The following is a 22,995-nucleotide window of genomic DNA, read 5'->3' as shown; positions in this document are numbered from 1 at the left end:
CAAATGGGTGGGGCAGTTTTCCTTATAGTACTATAAAGAAACCTTGTAAACACTCTAGAGGCCACATTTCTTGTCCGATCTTCATGAAACTTGGTCAGAAGATTTATCCCAATGATACCTCGATCGGGTTCGAAACTAGGTCATGCTGGGTTTAAAACTAGGTCATAAAAAAGAAAAACCTTGTAAACACTGTAGAAGTCACATGTCATGCCCAATCTTCATTTAACTTTGTCAAAGTGATTGTCTTGATGATATGTTGGCTGAGTTCAAAAGTGGTTCTGGTCCGTTGAAAAACATGGCCGCCAGTGGGCGGGGCAGTATTCCTTATTTAGCTATAGAGAAACCTTGTAAACACTCTAGAGGCAACATTTCTAGGTCTTACAAAAACCTTGTTAACACATGTAGAATTAGCATTATACTTGCAAATGTTTGCATTGCAAAAAACCCATGCAAATGGACAGTACTCAATCAGAATTAATCATATGCTCCCACTGCAAAAGTAAACAGAAGAGAACCAATCTAATATGCTCTAAAGTACTGAATTTTTAACTACTGGTAAGCAATGATCAAGGCCTTGTGAAAAAAGGTGAGCGAACTAGGGCCATCTTGGCCCTCTTGTTTATTTATGATTTGAAAAAAAGCACATCTCGACCTGTGCTTTAAGACACACTCTTTATAAATTTGAATGGGTTGTGGTCATTTCAAACTTGCGATATAAAAAGCTATAACATAATTTTGAAAACTGAGTTGCGTCTAAGATTATACAACAGCGAACAAATTCAGTGCCTTCAGCACTTTGATTTCAAAAGCGATCTTGTAATATTCAGTGTTTTATAAAATACTTTGATACTTATTAGTTTGACCATAACCCTTTTCAATTTTTAACAGAACTAGATACCAATAATTGACCAATAAGAATATGTTCACCTTGTTATACCCCTTTGTGTATTTTTCATTGCTAACATTCTCTGATACAGGTCATGAAATGGAATGTCCTTTATCATTGGGCTTCAGACACGAGTTTGTATGCACACTCCAGTAAATCAACTGCACACACCATGTGTCAATAGTTACTTTTATTTTAGTATCAAAATTCCAGATACCAGTAATTACATGCAGTTACAGAAGTTATACAACTTTTTTGATGAAATTATTTTAGAATATAACTAATTGTACTATTATAATGCTTACTTTTATTTCAGTATGAAAATAAGAGCTACCATCTAAAAACAATAATTGGATTTTTCTCTATCAATATATAAAATTACCCAAATCAATGTGTGATAGTGGTTTAATATGGTGAATGCGTAATCAGAAGGTATAGGTTCAATACCAAGTCTGGCAAAGTTCCATTAAGACCATAATTACTGGTTCTACCTAGGAAACTGACTCAAGGAGTGTCTCGACTCTAATTTAATGTCTCAATAAGCCCTAAGCTTTGATGCAATCCAGCCGAAAAAAAAGGTTTAAACTATGGTTAAACAATAAAACTTGTTCCTTCCTGTACTGCCACTTGAAGTAAAATAAAAAATATGGTATGTTGTCAGATAACTTCACATTTGTTATCTGATAATGTTGTGATATTTATCTATTGATATTATGTTACATAACTTAGGAATTTTGCTCTGAATGGATCTATTTAGGCATAAGTATGGTATGTGTATTTTAATACTTTACCATTTTCTATGATGCTATTTGTTCTTATGTTACACAGCTTCATCATGCCTAATAAGAATGGAAGCTTTTACCTGCAATTGGTAGCCAAAAAAGGTAAAAAAGAAATGAATAGGTATTAACAAATCCGAGATGTTCATTGTAACATATTAAAGGTTGTCATGTTAATAAAGCTTATTACCATACCAAGTCTAATAAATATTGACTGTAGATATATTTATTTGAAAACCATTCAATTTTTAGCTCATCTATTTTTTGAAAAAAAATTATGAGCTATTGTCATCACCTTGGCGTCGGCGTCTGCGTCTGCGTCGGCGTCCGGTTAAGTTTTGCGTTTAGGTCCACTTTTCTCAGAAAGTATCAATGCTATTGCATTCAAACTTGGTACACTTACTTACTATCATGAGGGGACTGGGCAGGCAAAGTTAGATAACTCTGGCGTGCATTTTGACTGAATTATGTGCCCTTTTTATACTTAGAAAATTGAAAATTTTGGTTAAGTTTTGCGTTTAGGTCCACTTTTTTCAGAAAGTATCAATGCTATTGCATTCAAACTTGGTACACTTACTTACTATTATGAGGGGACTGGGCAGGCAAAGTTAGATAACTCTGGCGTGCATTTTGACAGAATTATGTGCCCTTTTTATACTTAGAAAATTGAAAATTTTGGTTAAGTTTTGTGTTAAGGTCCATTTTATTCCTTAAGTATCAAAGCTATTGCTTTCATACTTGCAACACTTACTAACTACCGTAAGGGGACTGTGCAGGCAAAGTTATGTAACTCTGACTGGCATTTAGACGGAATTATGGGCCCTTTATACTTAGAAAATTGAAAGTTTGGTTAAGTTTTGTGTTTTGGTCCACTTTACCCCTAAAGTATCATAGATATTGCTTTCATACTTGGAACACTCGCAAACTATCATAAGGATACAGTAAAAGGACAAGTTGCATAACTCTGGATGTCATTTTTACGGAATTATGGCCCTTTTTTGACTTAGTAACTTTGAATATATGGTTAAATTTTGTGTTTCGATCCACTTTACTTCTTAAGTATCAAGGCTATTGCTTTCAAACTTCAAATACTTTCATGCTATCATGAGGTTACTGTACCTGGCAAGTTGAATTTTACCTTGACCTTTGAATGACCTTGACTCTCAAGGTCAAATTATTAAATTTCTCTAAAATTGCCATAACTTCTTTATTTATGATTAGATTTGATTGATACTTTGACAAAACTACTCTTACCTGACATACCACAATAGACTCCACCCAAACCATCGCCCGTGCCCCCCCCCCCCCCACCCCCCCCCCCTATTTTTTTTTTTTTTTTTTTTTTTTAAGATCATCTCACAAATGACCACCACACCCTTACACTAACCCCCCCCCCCACCCCACCCCCTCCCCAATTTTTTTTTAAACGGTTAAAAAACAAAACTATTTATTTTGATTATTTTATGTTTGAAATACCGTCCAACCATCGCACCCAAGAATCCCCCCCCACCCCCCCTCCCCCCACCCAAATCCCCCCCCCCCTATTTTTTTTTTTTTTTTTAAGATCATCTCACAAATTACCACCACACCCTCACACTATACCCCCCCCCCCACCTCACCCTTCCCCCCCCCCCCCCCAATTTTTTTTTATGAAACGGTTTAAAAAACACAAATATTTATTTTTATTATTTTATGTTTGAAATACCGTCCAACCATCGCACCCAAGAATCCCCCCCATCCCCCCCACCCCCCCCCCCCCCCCCCCCCCCCCCGATTTTTTTTTTCTTTTTTTTTCGCATTTTTGGAAGAAAATGTAATAAATGTCCACACCCCCACACAATGCACCGCTCTTCACTCCACCCCTCCCTCCTTTGTGATTGAAAATGATAGTCCCTTCACCTTTAAAAAGAAAATAGATGAGCGGTCTGCACCCGCAAGGCGGTGCTCTTGTTTATGTTTGTTTTCATGGTATTCAAAAAAATAAATATTGTATATAATATGATATTGTGTATAAATAAGTCAATTACAAATTCTTTATAATAGTCTTTTATGAACGAGTAATGATGAGTTGTAACTGAGAAAATTATACATGAATATAATGCAAAACAAAGCAATAATTTCAAAATGTTTGTTGTTTTGTCATATGATCACAAACATTGTAACAACACAATCATTGTTGGCTAACATGAGGTATAAATTGCAACCATACACCCAGTCAGGCCCAAACAACCTCACGGTTCAAGCCCTGTGCCTATTTATCCTCAGGATGAGGGACTTAAGCCTGTTAAAGCAACTTTTTTGTTTCCTTTTTAAGCTCACCTGAGCAAAACGTACTAAAGGTGAACTATTGTGATCAACCGTTTACTGTCCACAATGTTGTGTGATGTTTGGGGTGTGTTGTCAACTATTAGCTGGTTACTTCTCTGCAAAAATTGAAATGTAAGTTATCTGAACTAATTTGCTTTTCATCAAATCTTCATCGAACTTTCAAGATGTGTGGTCAATTTCTTACAAGACACCTATTATGATTTCTGTCTATGACATTTTTAAGGGATTTTTTTTTAATCCATACAAATATGCAGTTTTGCTTTAAAATAAATTGTTATCATGCTTTTGTATAAGTTAGTGCCAGTGTTACTCATACGGCGTTATTCAAGTTAATAAAATAAATACAACAGGCTAATTAGGGCTGACACTCTCTGTCAAAACTGTATTTTTGCTAAGATTTTTTTTATTTAAATGAAAAATACCGGCACCATAAAAGCGGACTTGTTGTGCAGACTGCCCAGTCTAATTTGAATTGAAACTTTATGCACATGCATTAAGACCAGTTTTCCCATACCGCAGCTAATTTGTATATGTTTGTCTATATGAAAATCAGTGGATATCATACAAGAATGATCCTTTCAACTGGCAGTCACTCTGCCTGGGTCTATTGAAATCATGTTTATAAAAGGTTATCAGACAAGACAGTTCACACTTTAAAATAATATCTCATAAAGATTGATTATTTAAACTAAATGATGTAAAATGCAAACAATTTAAAGAGGAACTTATTTATTGACTGTTAGATGCATAGGTGTGAACACAAATATCAAATTTAGTCAATGCAGTTTTGCACTGAATTACTTATTATCTTCAAGTTAACGATGTGCATAAATGAGACAATTGTAATCACTTTCATTGTGAATCAGACCATAACATCCTTGATTTGGGGCACTACACTGGATACTTCTCGGTACATCATATGATTATATATGAATTTGTCAAGAGCACCTCTTAACAATGGGACATGATTTAATCTGTTTTTCCATCTTTCTTCACACATTTGCCAATGAAATCCTTGATAAAACTTCCTGAAGTTGTGATATTTTACTTACAGTGTTTGAACGAATACATAGCTCATAGCTATACTGTTGTTAGAAATATTTTGGGTTAAGCAGAGAAGGAACATGATCACGGTTGGTAAATGACAAGTGCAGAGTGAGCTATTGTGTTTGGGGTTTTTAGTCGGTGAGATATTTGATACATGAGAGCAGTAATGCGATAAGCTACAAGGAAGTTTATATGTCTGAGTTGCAAGTTGTAAAATAAACTTAAAGCTTGGTTAAACTAATGGAAACATGCTGAAATGCCTGAATGAAATGTCTTATGACTTAAAAAAATGTGCAGATTTTAAGCAAACTGTTTGTTTAGAAGTAAAAAGGACCTAAAAGCATTTGAGGAAATGTGCCTTTCAAGGCAAATAAGACTTCAATAGGAAGTGGTTTTAGTGGACTTGATGATTTATAAGACTAAAAATGGCTGAGCCAAATATGTATGTACAGTTGACTGGACTATCATTAGACCCGAGATACGATGATGGAGAAATTTACGCCAATACACCTAGCTCAGCGCCTGCACCCGTTTCAAGTGAACCTTATGGCCTTGAACTAGATTATTACTATGGTGATATTTCAAAGTCAGAGGTCAACGAGCTATTGATGGGGAAACCTGATGGATCGTTTCTAGTTCGAGATGCCTCAACACCTGGCGATTACACCCTGACACTAAAAAAAGGCGGTGCAAATAAGTTGATTAAGATTTATAATTGTGTAGGAAAGTTTGGGTTTTCAGATCCTTATGAATTTGATTCGCTGAAGGATTTAATCGATTACCACAGAGTGAATTCCCTTCAATCATATAACCCCTCGCTGGATATGAAACTGTTATATCCAGTTACCCGGGAAGTCAAAAGGGATTCTGTAAGTATCTCGATCAAATGTCTGTAATTTAGACACCATTGCTTTTTTTCCAGATATGCAAAATCAAAAAATGCCAAATATCAGAGAAAATTTGGGCTGGATTGGAGGACTTAATTCTCTGATCAGATTAGAGAATACTTGATTGATTTACATTAGAGTCGCGTTCTGAGAAAACTGGGTTTAATGCATATGCGTAAAGTGTCGTTCCAGATTAGCCTGTGCAGTCTGGGACGACACTTTTCGCTTAAACTAGATTTTCGGTAAAAAGGGACTTCCTTTAAACGAAAAATACCATTAAAGCGGAAAGTTTTGTCCCTGATTAGCCTGTGCGGACTGCACAGGCTTATCTGGGACGACACTTTACACACATGCATTATGCCCAATTTTCACAGAACAAGACACATTATATTGGGAACTGGGGCTTGAACAGTGTGTGGATGGGATAAAGACATCAATCTTATAATATACTATATTATTACTGTTATTGCCCTATGATAGTTTGTTTTCCATATATGTATCTCTGGTGAAAACTAAGTAAAAACATCACCCTCATAAACCCAATACAAGAGGTGAGTTTTGTTATGTAACACCATCCAGGAAAAATTTCAACATCAGGTTTATCACACATTCTGTAAAAATGATGATAAATTTAGAGTGAATCTTTTGCCTTCATCTAATCCTGTTTCACATGCTAAGTGGGGTGTATTTAGGCATGGTAGTTCTTTCTTTTTTGAATGTCTTTAAATTTATTTTGTGTTTGAGCTGAACTGAATGTTTTATACCATATTCAGAAAAATTAAAACTAATATAACAAACTTCTTGGAAACCAACCATTTGGAATGTTTCTAGTTCATTAATGGGAAAACACTACTTTTTTCTATCTGGAATGGGCCCCCCCCCCTTTCCAACCCAAATTTGAACAAACAAACAAACAATTCTTGATATTTGAAGAGTTTATACAGTATTTTTTCACAATCAGGATACACAACATTTCAGATTCAATATAGTTTATATGTATATTATCTTAAGAATAATGACATACAGTAAACCATGGTTAGCTATAAAGTGACGCCCAATGTTTGTCTTTTTTCATCATGTATTGTGAATTGTTACTACTCCGGAGGCCACATTTTTCATATTTTTTTTAACAGTGTACATCTAACTCTTTCTCTTTTTGCAAAGTATTTTGAACTTAAAGAAGTCCCATAGACAGTTGAAATATACATTAAACCATATCACTAATGTATGAAAAAGTACAGCACATCTACTATAGTTCACACCATGAACAATGCAATTAAGCTTTAAAACAGTTACGCAAAACACTTCATACAACACCATTGTTCTTTCTGCTGGGTTAAGGACATGTCAACTCTTTGGACTTTCACTACTTACTTTGAGTTTCACTGGACCTCGAGAAATCTGAATGTATCCAATGTCAATGAATTAATTTAGAGTTCCTGTATAGCTGTCCTTTTGATTACTAGTGTGACTTTCTTCCATGGGTGTGTGCAGCCATTATGAACTGATGAAACAAACAGCTCTTGTTTCTCAACTGCTTGGCCAATTTTTAAGACATCTCTCAAAATTATGCCTGTGAGACCATGTGCCAAAGACGTTAATATTATCTTATGTGCATGCAGCCTACTGAAAAAGATAATTCAGTGAACATCATCTCCCTTAAAATCGTATTAGGCCAAAAGGTGTCTCATTTAATATGTATTAATAAAATAACAAATTCTCTACACAATTTGTGAAAATAACCAAATAATAGCTAAAAAGGGATCACTATCTTACAGGAGTTAAAATGGAAATGTTTTCTTAAAGGGGCCTTTTCAAAGATTTTTGCATGTAGTGAAGTTTGGCACTCAGCCATCTGTGCTCATACTATGATTGTTGTATTTTATACTTTATATAAGCAATCCTTGTAGTGTCACAAAATTTAACGACAACAACAGAACTCTCCAAATTATTAAATCGTTTCTCGTTGCAACGCTTTATAATTTTAAGATTTTTAGATCGTCAAAAGATGCAATAATGGATATTTAAGAGCATGGTAAAAATGTTAACTGTTTCCTCACAAATATCATAACTACAACAAAAATGTGCAAATCTGAAACATTTTTTTTTTAATTTTGTCAATTTACCAAAACATGAAACGATCCCTTTAAATAGCTATATGACTGAAAACACTTTTCTGAATCTCAAGACCCAGAGATTGTATATTTGGTATGATACGTCCTATAGGGTTATCTATAAAGACTATTATAATTGGGTCAACACTGGCCATGATTAAGTTTGCATATTGAAGGTAATGCACTCTAATCTGTTATGTTTTCTACATAGTTTGCTACAAGTATTCTACTAGGGTCAAACATGGTTATGCCTTTAGGTAAATTATGGTGTCTTGAAATGACTTTTACAATCTATGGATTTTCAATAACCAAATTTTCATATTTGGTACCAACAATAGTATAGCGTTCCTCTACAAATATTGCAAAATAAACCACACCTCAAAGGTGCCTATTCCAAATACAAGTACAAGTATGCTTACGCAGCACAAAAGTTAATCGATAATATTCAATTGCACTGTTCTATCACTCAAGAAGCTTATTTAACAGAAAAACACAAAACAAATGCGTTTTTAAGTTAAGTTTTAAAGTGAGATTCACTCAGAGTGCATTTAATGTCGTTTGGAAGTGCATTCAACCACTTGATTTCAATAGCTGTTATTGATCTATCAGCCATCTTTGTTTGAATTATTTGAATGTTGAAGTGATTATCAATAGTTGATCTAACACTGTGTCGACCTTCCCCAGATTATTATACCAGGATGTTTCATACCAAATAGATTAAAACTTCTCATAAGAGCATCTCTTGACACGCTTGTTGACATATAATTGAAATATTGCCCATTTAAAAGGTAACCAATAATTAATATTTGCCAATGATGATCAATGATGTAAGAAAGTAACATGGCATGGCAAAAAACACGTAAAATGATCCACATCACATTGCTTTTAGGAATTCCACAGGCATATTGTTACCGCTCTGTCAGTCCATCCACACTGTATGATTTCAACTCTCTTACTCGCACTGTGAGTCCATCCACACTTTTTGATTTCCACTCTCTTATTCGCACTGTCAGTCCATCCACACTGTTTGATTTCCACTCTCCTACTCTCACTGTCAGTCCATACACACTGTTTGATTTCCACTTTCTTACTGGCACTGTCAGTCCATCCACACTGTTTGATTTCCACTCTCCTACTCGCACTGTCAGTCCATCCACACTGTTTGATTTCCACTCTCTTACATGCACTGTAAGTCCATCCACACTGTTTGATTTCCACTCTCTTACTCGCACTGTCAGTCGATCCACACTGTTTGATTTCCACTTTCTTACTGGCACTGTCAGTTCATCCACACTGTTTGATTTCCACTCATTTACTTGCACTGTCAGTCCATCCACACTGTTTGATTTCCACTCTCCTACTCACACAGTCAGTCCATCCACACTGTTTGATTTCCACTCTCTTACATGCACTGTAAGTCCATCCACACTGTTTGATTTCCACTCTCTTACTCGCACTGTCAGTCCATTCACACTGTTTGATTTCCACTCTCTTACTCGCACTGTCAGTCCATCAACACTGTTTGATTTCCACTCTCTTACATGCACTGTAAATCCATCCACACTGTTTGATTTCCACTCTCTTACTTGCACTGTCAGTCCATCAACACTGTTTGATTTCCACTTTCTTACATGCACTGTCAGTCCATCCACACTGTTTGATTTACACTTTCTTACATGCACTGTCAGTCCATCCACACTGTTTGATTTCCACTTTCTTACTGGCACTGTCAGTCCATCCACACTGTTTGATTTCCTTTCACTTTCCTACATGCACTGTCAGTCCATCAACACTGTTTGATTTCCACTCTCTTACATGCACTGTTAGTCCATCCACACTGTTTGATTTCCACTTTCTTACTGGCCCTGTCAGTCCATCCACACTGTTTGATTTCCACTCTCTTACTCGCACTGTTAGTTCATCCACACTGTTTGATTTCCACTTTCCTACATGCACTGTCAGTCTTTCCACACTGTTTGATTTCCACTCTCTTACTCGCACTGTTAGTTCATCCACACTGTTTGATTTCCACTCTCCTACATGCACTGTCAGTCCATCCAGACTGTTTGATTTCCACTCTCTTACTCGCACTGTGAGTCCATCCACACTGTTTGATTTCTAATCTCTTATTCGCATTGTCAGTCCATCCACACTGTTTGATTTCCACTCTCCTACTCGCACTGTTAGTCAATCCAGACTGTTTGATTTCCACTTTCTTACTGACACTGTCAGTCCATCGACTCTGTTTGATTTCCACTCTCTTACATGCACTGTCAGTCCATCCACACTTTTTGATTTCAACTCTCCTACTCACACTGTCAGTCCATCCACACTGTTTGATTTCCACTTTCTTACTGGCACTGTCAGTCCATCCACACTGTTTGATTTCCACTCATTTACTTGCACTGTCAGTTCATCCACACTGTTTAATTTCCACTCTTTTACTCGCACTGTCAGTCCATCAACACTGTTTGATTTCTACTCTCCTACTTGCACTGTGAGTCCATCCACACTGTTTGATTTCCACTTTCTTACTGGCACTGTCAGTCCATCCACACTGTTTGATTTCCACTCATTTACTTGCACTGTCAGTTCATCCACACTGTTTGATTTCCACTCTTTTACTCGCACTGTCAGTCCATCAACACTGTTTGATTTCCACTCTCCTACTTGCACTGTGAGTCCATCCACACTGTTTGATTTCCACTCTCCTACACGCACTGTCAGTCCATCAACACTGTTTGATTTCCACTCTCCTACTCTCACTGTCAGTCCATCCACACCGTTTGATTTCCACTCTCTTACTTGAATTGTCAGTTCATCCACACTGTTTGATTTCCACTCTCTTACTGGAACTGTCAGTCCATCCACACTGTTTGATTTCCACTCTCTTATATGCGCTGTCAGTTCATCAACACTGTTTGATTTCCAATCTCCTACAGGCACTGTCAGTCCAACCACATATATTACAAATGCAAACCATCATAAGACAATGTGTCCTATGTAACACTATGTGTCCTATGTAACACTATGTGTCCTATGTAACACTATGTGTCCTATGTAACACTATGTGTCCTATGTAGCACTAATCTTCCTACCTCAAAGATCAAGTGCACACTTACAGGCCAAAGATCAAATGAGTCTTGTTCTGATAAAACTGCACAGGCTAATCAGGGACGACACTTTCCGCTTTTATGGTATTTTTAGTTTCAAGGAAGTCCCTCCTTACCGAAAATCAAGTTTAGGCGGAAAGTGTCGTCCCTGAGTAGCCTGTGTGGACTGTACAGGCTAATCTGGGATGACACTTTCCGCACATGCATTTAGCCCAGTTTTCTCAGAACAAGGCTCAAATATTGCCATAAATGAGTGTGTTAGAACTGTAACTGTGTCATACTTAATGTAATTTTAAATAAATGACCACCATAATAGGTGCAGGAGTGGCGCATGCCTCAAAGATCAAGGTCAAAGTCTAATACAGATTAAACACAGCTTTTTGTGTTTTTTTTAATTGGAGTTTTGAGACAAACCTGGAATGTTGGAGCATCCATGCCCTGTAGACACATGTCTTGATTTACTAGGTTTTATTTGTGCACAGGTTTTTAAAAGTTGTTTGATGCTCTTTTTCCCTCTCATTTATACCTTTATCATACATGCCATACGTCCCGATCTCGGCGGGACAGTCCCGCTTTTGGGCCCTTTGTCCCGCTGTCCCGATATGAGATGATTTGTCCCGACATTCGTAAAAAACGATGAAAGGTCTATAGGTTCCCAATAAAATTCGCTATTCAAGCTCTGTTTCGCTCACACTTACCCCCGCTAATCCCTTTATTGCCCCCAATTAACAATCCGATTCTACTTATCGGGTGTACCAGTGTTGTTTATGACACCTTATCAGCGATTTATCGGCTAATTATTGATTTCATCAGGCATACACACCATGGTGGTCTTCAAGATAGTGGTCGCTTATTGCTATCATAGTTGTATTATAATGAAATAAATGTTGAAAATGTGTTTATTTTTGTATTTGTTTGAAACGGTTTACAAAACAATTGTTTTGTAAAATTAACTCTACGTCATTAATGAGTCTTTTACATTCAATGTTTAGTTCATAAATAGCGGGATAATCCGAATGTGCAATATACTAAAATCGCAACAAACAGTCCAATAAGTGATACCCATCCTGTCTAGTGTAATTGGGTGTAATTGTAATAAAAACAACGAGGTGCTATGCATGACAGTTTGACCCTTCTCCAATTAAGCTAAAAACCACCAGGTGATATGCATGACAGTTTGACCATACTCCAATTAAGCCGCGACAATTGACACGTAACAAACTGCGCATGGATACATGCTTAAAAAAACATCGCAACAAACAGTAAAAGTGGTACCCATCTTGTCTTGTGTTATTGTAATAAAAACAACGTGTTGTTATTCGTGACAGTTTGACACTACCCCAATACAGCGCCTGACAAGTCACAATTCAGTTTAATCTGTGTATATAAGAAGAAAACAAAATATGATTATTAACATTATAGAAAAATAATTCGAGTAAAGCTTCCATAGACTTCTTTTGCACTTTTGTTTTTGTTGGTGTCAAAACGGTTAAGGCGTTGTTGAGAGTTAAAATGAACACAAAGACGGTTTGCTTCCACCAAAAACCTACCTCTGAAATGTGTACGGCCGCGCATTCCGTGTGTAACTGATGTAACTGTTCGGTAGATAGTTTACTGTAACCCGTACTTTCAGTGTACTGGATATCCTCCCCTGCGTTAATGTTTGCCATTGAAATTAATATAATGAGTACCGGTATTGTTGTCGCAATGTTCTAGATTTTGTACTCTAAAAAGATGAATATTATCCTCGTTGTTTGCTATTGTCTTATTTTATAAAACTGTTATTGTTATGTTTTAGATTCCATGCTTCATATCAGATGTTTTATGTCGTGAATAAAAGTATCAAGAGTATTTGTTAGTACTTAGTCTAGTCCAAATAATTAGACGTAAGCTATCCCGCTTCTGTAAATCGACCTCATATTTATAGGAGTAGTTAGTACTATACTGACTACAGTAAAGGTGGAATGATAAATCGTTTTAGGTGTCCCGCTTTTGGGTCAAATGTCCCGACAATTTTTTATGGAATGTCCCGCTTTGGACCTAAAAAATTATGGCATGTATGCCTTTATCAATATAACTTCTAGAATACATTCATACGGCACATATTGTTATATTTCATTTATACTTGTTATGGTCTGTGGCAGGTTAACTTGTAGAAGCTCTGCCTTTTAGAGATCACATCTACTCTCAAAAACTTTCAATATGATTAGTACCGGTAATATATTTTATAGTTCCTGCTATTTAAGAGGCGTGGTACTGCAGATAAAAGGGATGATAGTTAGCTAGACTATTCACTCTGATCTGTATTTAGCAAAATTAAAACCCATGTCTTACCTTTCAATACATATATTTGCATACCTAAATCTCTAGGTAATTCAAAATATGTTCATAAATCTAATGTGGAACAAAATTAATAATGAAGACATTTCAAACACTTCACAATTACAAAAAAATATTCAACATTTTATTCTTTGAAAGAAGCTGAAATCAAATAAATTTACTCAGGTACTTAGATGAAATTTTAGATAATACATATATTTTCAATAAATTTTCACCACAGAAATTTTGTTATAGAAAAATATGATGCAAAGAGCAATCATGTGTTCTAATAATGACTTTTTAATCACAAATACGTAATAATTATGCTTACCATATAGCTGTGCTGTGACTAACCATTTAGCAAAATTTTTCCCCTTTTTTAACAATATTCAGGTTAAGGTTTGGATGAAAGAATAATACTGAGCATAAGTTTGCATCCAAAAGAACACATCTGTATTTACTACATTTATTAAAATGAAACTTCATCATGTTCACTCATGTGTTTGGGCATGTCATAAAAAGTCACTGACCAAGACCCATAACTATGACCTCTAACTTTGCAGAATTTAGTTCCTTTGTTTGTTCTTGATGATTCCAAATGCTACTTTAAATCTTTATGTCTACAAAAAGATTAATTCAGGTGGGATTTCATTTTGGGCCAGTTGCCTCAAGGTCACCACTACTTAAGTCCGAATAAAATGCATTCACAAAATAAATGGTTTTGCACTGAAATTTAATGTGCTAGGTCTGTTTAAAGAAGGCTTTGCTTGTGATTGCAAAGTTTATGTGATTAAACATTATTTATTAAGAAAACTTAAAACATAAAGAATCAAGTTTCATGGCATTCAGTCACCTTTATTGTTGTAATTGATACATATTAGATATTTATTTGCATAAACCTCTGTTAATACTACAAAATAGTCACCTTCAAATGATTATGTCTTTGTAGTCATTACATCGGATGAGAGTTATTTAGGGTACTTAATGTAGAGTCCTTACTGCTGATTTTGTAGTCCAGAAAACAAGTTAACTATTACTTGTTATAATGCCCCAAATAATGCAATCACAATATGTAACTTAATATTAACCTAGCACTAACAAATTGTGCTGCACGTTTTGGTACAAACTGTGTACATATTTCCCATGGTTTTGGAGACAACAAATATTGTTAATATATCTGTAAATGCAAAAATGGATTCGAGAGTGTTTCAAATAAGCACTAGGCTTTTGATGCAATCTTGCTAAAATAAATAAGTTTAAACCTACATCATAAATATTTTGTATTTGTTCTGTTTTTCAGTTTGGTGATGACTCCAAACGAAAACAAGACTACAGGGAACTTGTGGAAAAACTCCGTTGTGAGGAATATGAACTCGGCCATATGTATGAAGAGCAGGAGATATGTTTGCAAGACCTCAACGAGAACACAAAGCTTCTTGAGGCTCTGGAGATGACCGTCGCCGTCTATACAGAGCAGGTTGAGCGACATCGTGAGTTCCATGGGGATGTAGCAGCAGGCGAACTTAACAAGTAAGGCTTTGCGGAATAATCTGTCAGTGGGTTTAATAGCACACTTAAATTTGGCTTAATTCAAATACTGAATTAATTAATTCATTAACAGATAATAGAAGATGACAAATTTACTCCGATTCACAATCATTCAATTTTAATGATCAAAATAAAGACTTAGAATCTAAATACACAGTCAATTAAATTTCTGATCTCAATAGTGGACATGCTTTTGAAAAGGATCTTCTGATTAAAACACTTGTGTTACAGAACCATTTCCAAAGCACATGTACACTTTGAGGATTGGCAATGCTCAACTTTACTGCAATTTCATCAACAATCTTGGTCATTTTAAGCTATTTCTCTGCAATACATAAATGCAACCAATACATTATTGATATATCAGAGTCTACAACAATGCCTCTACAGTCCACTACAACTTCTCTGTTGTGTTGATATTTCAGTATTCGCAACAACTTTTCTGCTCTGCTGATATTTTAGAGTAAACAACAATTTCTCTGCTGTGAAGATAATTCTCAGTCCACAACAATTTTTCTGCTCTGTTGAAATTTCAGAGTCCACCACAATTTCTCTGCTCTGTTGGAGAGACGCCGAGAGATTGGTGAATACAAAGAGCAAGTGGACCAAGTTCTCAAGCAGATTGTACAGGAGAACCGGATTATAACTGCAAATATCAAGGATAAAAAGGAGAGCGTTGTAAAGCTTTCAAAGGACAAATTGCGCAAACAAAGGTTTTAAAGCTAGTTGTATATATAATATAAGGGGTGTCCATGTGCCTGGGATGGATAGATTTAGATTGTTGACGATATGGGAAAATTGATAATATTTTCTCACTGTTAAGGTGGAATGATGTTATTTTCAAATATATATTATATTGTAGGTCAAGCCATAAGAAATCTGTTTAAAATACGTTCATAAGTCTATGTGACTCCTCTCAACAATATTGAGCTTTTATTCTTAGTCTCTATATATAACACATATAGCATCAACTATTGCCCCATAATATATAACACATATAGCATCAACTATTGCCCCATATTAATTATCCTTTTACCTGATACTTGTCCTATAAAGTCATATTAAGTATATGAATAGACTTTCACCAATATCAAACATGTTTTCTTCTGCAAGATATCTGGTTGAGACTGGGTTGTTGCCTCATTCCGTGGAGGAGACATGGTACGTTGAATGTACCAGGGACGAGGCAGAGAAACTTCTGATGCATTCAGACCCCATGGATCCTCACTACAGGCAATTTTCCGACACTGGAACATTCCTTGTCAGGAAAGGGGAGAAAAATGGCACGGATTGTTATGCAATTTCAATTGTGTAAGTATGCATGCACATGCAAGTACTTATAATGGCATTACGGTGAGATTGTTTAAGTTTATAAAGCATTTAGTGCTATGTGCATAAAGTATTGGCCATATTAGCTCAGCTACGAATAACAAGCTAATGGTAAGCTGTTGAGATTAAAATTTATCATGTGAAAAGTTGAGTGTTTTTTTGCTAGTACTGGCTGGTGCTTGTTTTGCCTTTTGATGCCATTATTGAGCAGGATTGGTTTTGCCTTTAGCGGTGGGGGGCAGTTTTTATCAGATTCTGGTTGTGTCTTTTGCCCCAGTTTTGACTGGAACTGATTTTGCTGTTTGGTGACAGTATTGACTGGAGCTGGTTTTGTTGTTTGGCACGGCCAGTATTTACTTGAACTGGTTTTGCTGTTTTTGATCAGTATTGACTGGAACTGATTTAATGTTTGTGGTCAGTATTGACTGGAACTGGTTTTGTTGTTTGGGGCTAGTATTAACTGGAACTGGATTTGCCATATGGGGCCAGTATTGACTGGAACAGGTTTTGCTGTTTTTGACCAGTTTTGACTGGAACTGATTTTGTTGTTTGGGGCCAGTATTGACTGGAACTGCTTTTGGTGTTTGTGACCAGTATTGACTGGATTTGGTTTTGATATTTTTGGCCATTATTTACTGGGACTGCTTTTGCTATTTTGGACCATTGTTGACTGGAACTGGTTTTGCTGTTCGGGGCCAGTATTGATTGGAACTGGTTTTGTTGTTTGGGACTTGTATTGACTGGAATGGGTTTTGCTGTTTGGTGCCAGTATTGGCTATGACTGTTTTTTCTGTTTGGGGCCAGTATTGACTCGAACTTGTTTTGAATAAGGGACCTGGAATTGACTGGAACATGTTTTGCTGTTTGGGGCCAGTATTGACTGGAACTTTTTAGCTCACCTGAGCACAACGTGATCGCTTTTGTGATCGCTATTAGTCCATCGTCCATTGTGCGTTGCGCGGCGTCAACATTTGCCTTGTTAACTCTCTAGAGGCCACATTTATTGTCCAATCTTCATGAAATTCGGTCAGAAGATTGGTTTCAATGATATCTTGGATGAGTTCGAAAATGGTTACGTTTGCTTGAAAAACATGGCTGCCAAGGTGCGGGGCTTTTTTCCTTATATGGCTTAATATGGCTATAGTAAAATCTTGTTAACACTCTAGAGGCCACATTTATTGTCTGATCTTCGTAAAACTTGGTCAGAAGATTCATCCCAATAATATCTTGGATGAGTTCGAAAATGATTCCGGTTGGTTGAAAAACATGGCCGCCAGGGGGCGGGGCATTTTTCCTTATATGGCTTAATATGGCTATAGTAAAATCTTGTTAACACTCTAGAGGCCACATTTATTGTCTGATCTTCGTAAAACTTGGTCAGAAGATTCATCCCAATAATATCTTGGATGAGTTCGAAAATGATTCCGGTTGGTTGAAAAACATGGCCGCCAGGGGGCGGGGCATTTTTCCTTATATGGCTATAGTAAAACCTTGTTAACACTCTAGAGGCCACATTTATTGTCCAATCTTGATCAAATATGGTCAAAAGATTTGTCTTAATGATATCTTGGATAAGTTCGAAAATGGTTACGTTTGCATGAAATACATGGCCGCCAAGGGGCGGGGCATTTTTCCTTATATGGCTATATAAGGCTTTAGTAAAATCTTGTTAACACTCTAGAGGCCACATTTATAGTCCGATCTTCATGAAACTTGGTCAGAAGATTCATCCTAATAATATCTTGGACGAGTTCAAAAATGATGCCGGTTGGTTGAAAAACATGGCCACAACGGGGGCGAGGCTATTTTCCTTATATGGCTTTAGTAAAACCTTGTTAACACTGTACAGGTCACATTTATTTTCCAATCATCATGAAACTTGGTCAGAAGATTTTTCCCAATGATATCTTGGATGAGTTCGAAAATGGTTTTGGTTGCTTAAAAATCATGGCCACAAGGGGCGGGGCATTTTTCCTTATATGGCTATATATGGCTTTAGTAAAACCTTGTTAACACTCTAGAGGCCACATTTAGTGTCCAATCTTCATGAAATTTGATCAGAAGATTGGTCTCATTTGGTCTCAATGATATCTTGGGTTAGTTCGAAAATAATTATGTTTGCACATTTTTTGTCCGATCTTCATGAAACTTGGTAAGAAGCTTTGTCCCAATGAAATCTCGGTCAAGGTCAAAAACTAGATCACTTGGTCAAAAAAAGAAAAACCTTGTAAAATACTGTAGAAGTCACATTTCATGCCTAATCTTCATGTAACTTTGTCAACATGTTTGTCTTAATTATATCTTGGTTGAGTTCAAAAGTTGTTCCGGTCCATTGAAAAACATGGCCGCCAGTCCGCGGGGCAGTTTTCCTTATTTTGCTATTGAGAAACCTTGTAAACACTCTAGAAGCCACATTTCTTGTCTGATCTTCATGAAACTTGGTCAGTTGCTTTGTCCCAATGATATCTCGGTCTAGTTCGAAACTGGGTCATGCTGGGTCCAAAACTAGGTCACTAGGTTAAAAAAAAGAAAACCTTGTAAATACTGTTGAAGTCACATTTCATGCCCAATCTTCATGTAACTTTGTCAAAATGTTTGTCTTAATGATATTTTGGTTGAGTTCAAAAGTGGTTCCGGTCCGTTGAAAAACATGGCCGCCAGTAGACGGGGCAGTTTTCCTTATTTGGCTATTGAATTACCTTGTAAACACTCTAGAGGCCACATTTCTTGTCCGATCTTCATGAACCTTGGTCAGAAGCTTTGTTTCAATGAAATCTCAGTCGAGTTCGAAACTGGGTCATGTCGGGTCAAAAACTAGGTCACTTGGTTAAAAAAAGAAAAACATTGTAAACACTGTAGAAGTCACATTTCATGCCCAATCTTCATTGGTCAGAAGCTTTGTCCCAATGATATCTCGATCGAGTTGGAAACTGGGTCATGCCGGGTCAAAAACTAGGTCAGTAGGTAAAAAAAAAAGAAAAACATTGTAAACACTGTTGAAGTCACATTTCATGCCCAATCTTCATGTAACTTTGTCAAAATGTTTGTCTTAATGATATCTTGGTTGAGTTCAAAAGTGGTTCCGGTCCGTTGTAAAACATGGCCGCCAGTGGGCGGGGCAGTTTTCCTTATTTGGCTATTGAGAAACCTTGTAAACACTCTAGAGACCACATCTCTTGTCCGATCTTCATGAAACTTGGTCAGAAGCTGTGTCTCAATAAAATCTCAGTCGAGTTTGAAACTGGGTCATGTCGGGTCAAAAACTAGGTCACTAGGTCAAAACACGAAAAACCTTGTAAACACTGTATTAGTCATATTTAATGCCCAATCTTCATGTTACTTTGTCAAAAAGGTTGTCTTAATGATATCTTGGTTGAGTTCAAAAGTGGTTCCAGTCCATCGAAAAACATGGCCGCCAGTGGGCAGGGCAGTTTTCCTTATTTGGCTATTGGGAAACCTTGTAAACACTCTAGAGGCCACATTTCTTGTCCGATCTTCATGAAACTTGGTCAGAAGCTTTGTCCCATTGAAATCTCGGTCGAGTTTGAATCTGGGGGCATGCTGGGTAAAAAACTAGGTCACTTGGTCAAAAAAAGGAAAACATTGTAAATACTGTTGAAGTCACATTTCATGCCCAATCTTCATATAACTTTGTCAAAATTATTTGTCTTAATGATATCTTAGTTGAGTTCAAACGTGGTTCCGGTCCGTTGAAAAACATGGATACCAGTGGGCGGGGCAGTTTTCCTTATTTGGCTATTGAGAAACCTTGTAAACACTCTAGAGGCCACATTTCTTGTCCGATCTTCATGAAACTTAGGCAGAAGATTTGTCCCAATGATACCTCGATCGAGTTCGAAACTGGGTCATGCTGGGTCGAAAACTAGGTCACTAGGTCAAAAAAAGAAAAACCTTGTAAACACTGTAGAAGTCACAGTTCATGTCGAATCTGCATGTAACTTTGTCAAAATGTTTGTCTTACTGATATCTTGGTTGAGTTCAAAAGTGGTTCCGGTCCGTTGAAAAAAACATGGTTGCCAGTGGGCGGGGCAGTTTTCCTCATTCAGCTATAGAGAAACCTTGTACACACTCTAGAGGGCACATTTCTTGTCCAATCTTCATGAAACTTGGTCAGAAGATTTGTCCCAATGATACATTGTAAACACACTCGAGGCCATAGTTTTGGTCCAATAATGATGATACTTGACCAGGATGTTTTCCTTGATGATATCTATGCAAAGTTTGACATTGGGTCATGTGGGGTCAAAATCTTGGTCAGGAGGTCCAAATCTTACAAAAACCTTGTAAACACATGTAGAATTAGCATTACTTGAAAATGTTTGCATGCAACAAATCCATGCAAATAGACAGTACTCAATCAGAATGAATCATATGCTCAAACTGTAAAAGTAAACAGAAGAGAACTAATCTAATATGCTCCCGAGTACTGAATTTTCAACTAAGCAATAAACAAGACCTTGTAAAAAAGTTGAGCGAACTAGGGCCATCTTGGCCCTCTTGTTTGCTGTTTTGGACAAGTATCGACTGGAACTGGTTTTGTTGTTTGGGGCCAGTATTGACTGGAACTGGTTTTGCTGTTTGGGGCCAGTATTGACTGGAACTGGTTATGCTTTTTGGGGCCAATATTGACTGGGACTGAATTTTCTTTTTGTTTCCAGTGCTGACTGGAACTGGTTTTGATGTATAGGACAAGTATATATTGACTGGCAGTTGTTTTTCCTAAACAATTCCATCTACATTCATATTATATGATGTTGTTTTCTTTCAATTGTGGACCATACTTGGATCATACGAGAAAACTTACACACAGTTGCCGTTTTATGCTGATATAAAAACAAAGCAAGTCCAAGAGATTGTCTTTCTTTTTCTTCTCAAATAGTATTTTTTTCATTTCAGTTTTGATGGGAAAATATCGCACCTAAAGATTTTCTACGATGAGATACATGGGTATGGGCTATCTGCGCAGAATTCATCACACCCATCGCTTATAGATCTGGTCCTGTATTACGAACAGACGTCTTTAGAGACATTATACAAAAAAGTGAAATCCCGTTTATTGTACCCTTATAAAAGCATGGAAAGCTTTAAATACTATGACGCTGAACCAATATATAATTGAAGGGTACTTTTATTGACAAGTGTATAAATTCTTGACTTGATCAGATGGGCATGGTTTGGTATCCAAATCATGTTGATGTACGTTTTAATGTTTTGTTAAACGTTAGATTTTCACAAACTTTGTTTTTCATTATGCTCTTTACAAAACAAATTGTGCATTATAAGAATGCACCAGTGTGTGTAACAGTTTGAACTGAGTAACCTAGGGTAATAAGTGTGTTCAGCATATTCACAACATGTTAGCAACAGCCATGTAATTTATGAAAGAAAATTAAATTAAGTTATTATAGGTGTTGGTCTATGCCGTTTATAAAAAATAGCCACATAATGTTTATGTATATGTGTATTATGACGTTATGTTGTGGTTGCATGGTATAGTTACCTTTCTATTAATTTTAACATGCCTTTTCCCCGGGCCATTGCTTAAATGATTGTCATCTACGTTTACACATTCAGTGAAATAGTCCCACACAAGTAATTTGCATGTCACAAACCATGTAAACTGACATGCGCTATAAAAACTCACCAAATCTATTTGTTTGTAAATTGGTGTTATTTTATGTATACAGTAGTTTATTCGAATTAAAAATAATGTACAAAATAACAATAAATGAGATGATTATAACAGCCATAGTCGATTTTTGAATGTCAACAGATTATTTCTGACCTGCTCTTACGTATATAATTCATCATTATTACATAAAGCTTAGTTTGGATATACGAAATTGTTAATCATCTATGTCACAAAACTTTATGTGAATTATATTACAGAAAATTTTATTTGTTATTTAAACTGAAAATCGAAAGTATTCAATACCTAATATTTCATAATTGCTACATTTTAAACTGAAAATGTCGGTCCAAATATATTAAATATGAAATTTAAGCGGTCCAAATATTTTAAATATGAAATTTAAGCGAACACTTTACAAAATTAATTGAGACAATTGTAAAATGTTATTCACTTGCAGACTGATACAGTTGAAATTTAAAACGTTTACACAAAGGCTCTTAATATATGAACACGTGGAGGACCCTTCTTCCAAAAATAGTCTTCTCAGCTGCATATATTCTTTGCGTCGCACTGAATAGTATAATCCGTGAATTGCAGTGGCTTATTTTAATCAAAACTTATGGAACATTATATTGACGTATCCCAACCAATACACACTTCTATCTCAAATATATGGGCGTAATTACTTGTTCAGATGTAATAAATTAATAACATCGCCAACTACAAACAGTGCTTTAATAAAAATATTCCGGCCTCGTTTTTTTATGGCTTATACAATGTGTTGTTTTGTTTTGCACAGTCGTCTACATGTTTTCAAAATTCGGCGCATATATTTTACAGCCGAACTACACTGATACGTACTGTTTTGCTTGTATTGGTGTGATATATAAATTTGATAATGAATTTAAATTTAAATCAAGGTAAATAACTAATTAATTGTAACGTAATTCACTTTTAATTTCCGGTATGCCTCATTTTACAGAAAACAACTC

The 22,995-nt window shown here is 36.2% G+C and overlaps 1 protein-coding gene across 2 annotated transcripts; it reads left to right on the top strand.

Moving 5' to 3' along the window:
* Window positions 1-1,541: 1,541 nt before the first annotated feature.
* On the top strand, window positions 1,542-22,114 carry LOC127858678 (phosphatidylinositol 3-kinase regulatory subunit gamma-like). Of its 2 annotated transcripts, none has more exons than XM_052395908.1 (5): window positions 1,542-1,654; window positions 14,774-15,003; window positions 15,558-15,734; window positions 16,135-16,332; window positions 21,268-22,114. In XM_052395908.1, exons 1-5 carry the CDS (start codon window positions 1,652-1,654, stop codon window positions 21,488-21,490), a joined length of 831 nt encoding a protein of 276 aa, XP_052251868.1. In that variant the 5' UTR covers window positions 1,542-1,651; the 3' UTR covers window positions 21,491-22,114. The 2 variants fall into 2 exon arrangements, with proteins under 2 accessions (XP_052251868.1, XP_052251860.1); XM_052395900.1 differs by lacking the exon at window positions 1,542-1,654 and adding an exon at window positions 4,935-5,909.
* Window positions 22,115-22,995: the final 881 nt, after the last annotated feature.

Source organism: Dreissena polymorpha, chromosome 1 (assembly GCF_020536995.1).
Source record: "Dreissena polymorpha isolate Duluth1 chromosome 1, UMN_Dpol_1.0, whole genome shotgun sequence".
In the NCBI taxonomy this organism is placed as follows: Eukaryota; Metazoa; Mollusca; class Bivalvia; order Myida; family Dreissenidae; genus Dreissena; species Dreissena polymorpha.
This window is presented reverse-complemented; position numbering and strand designations above follow the sequence as displayed.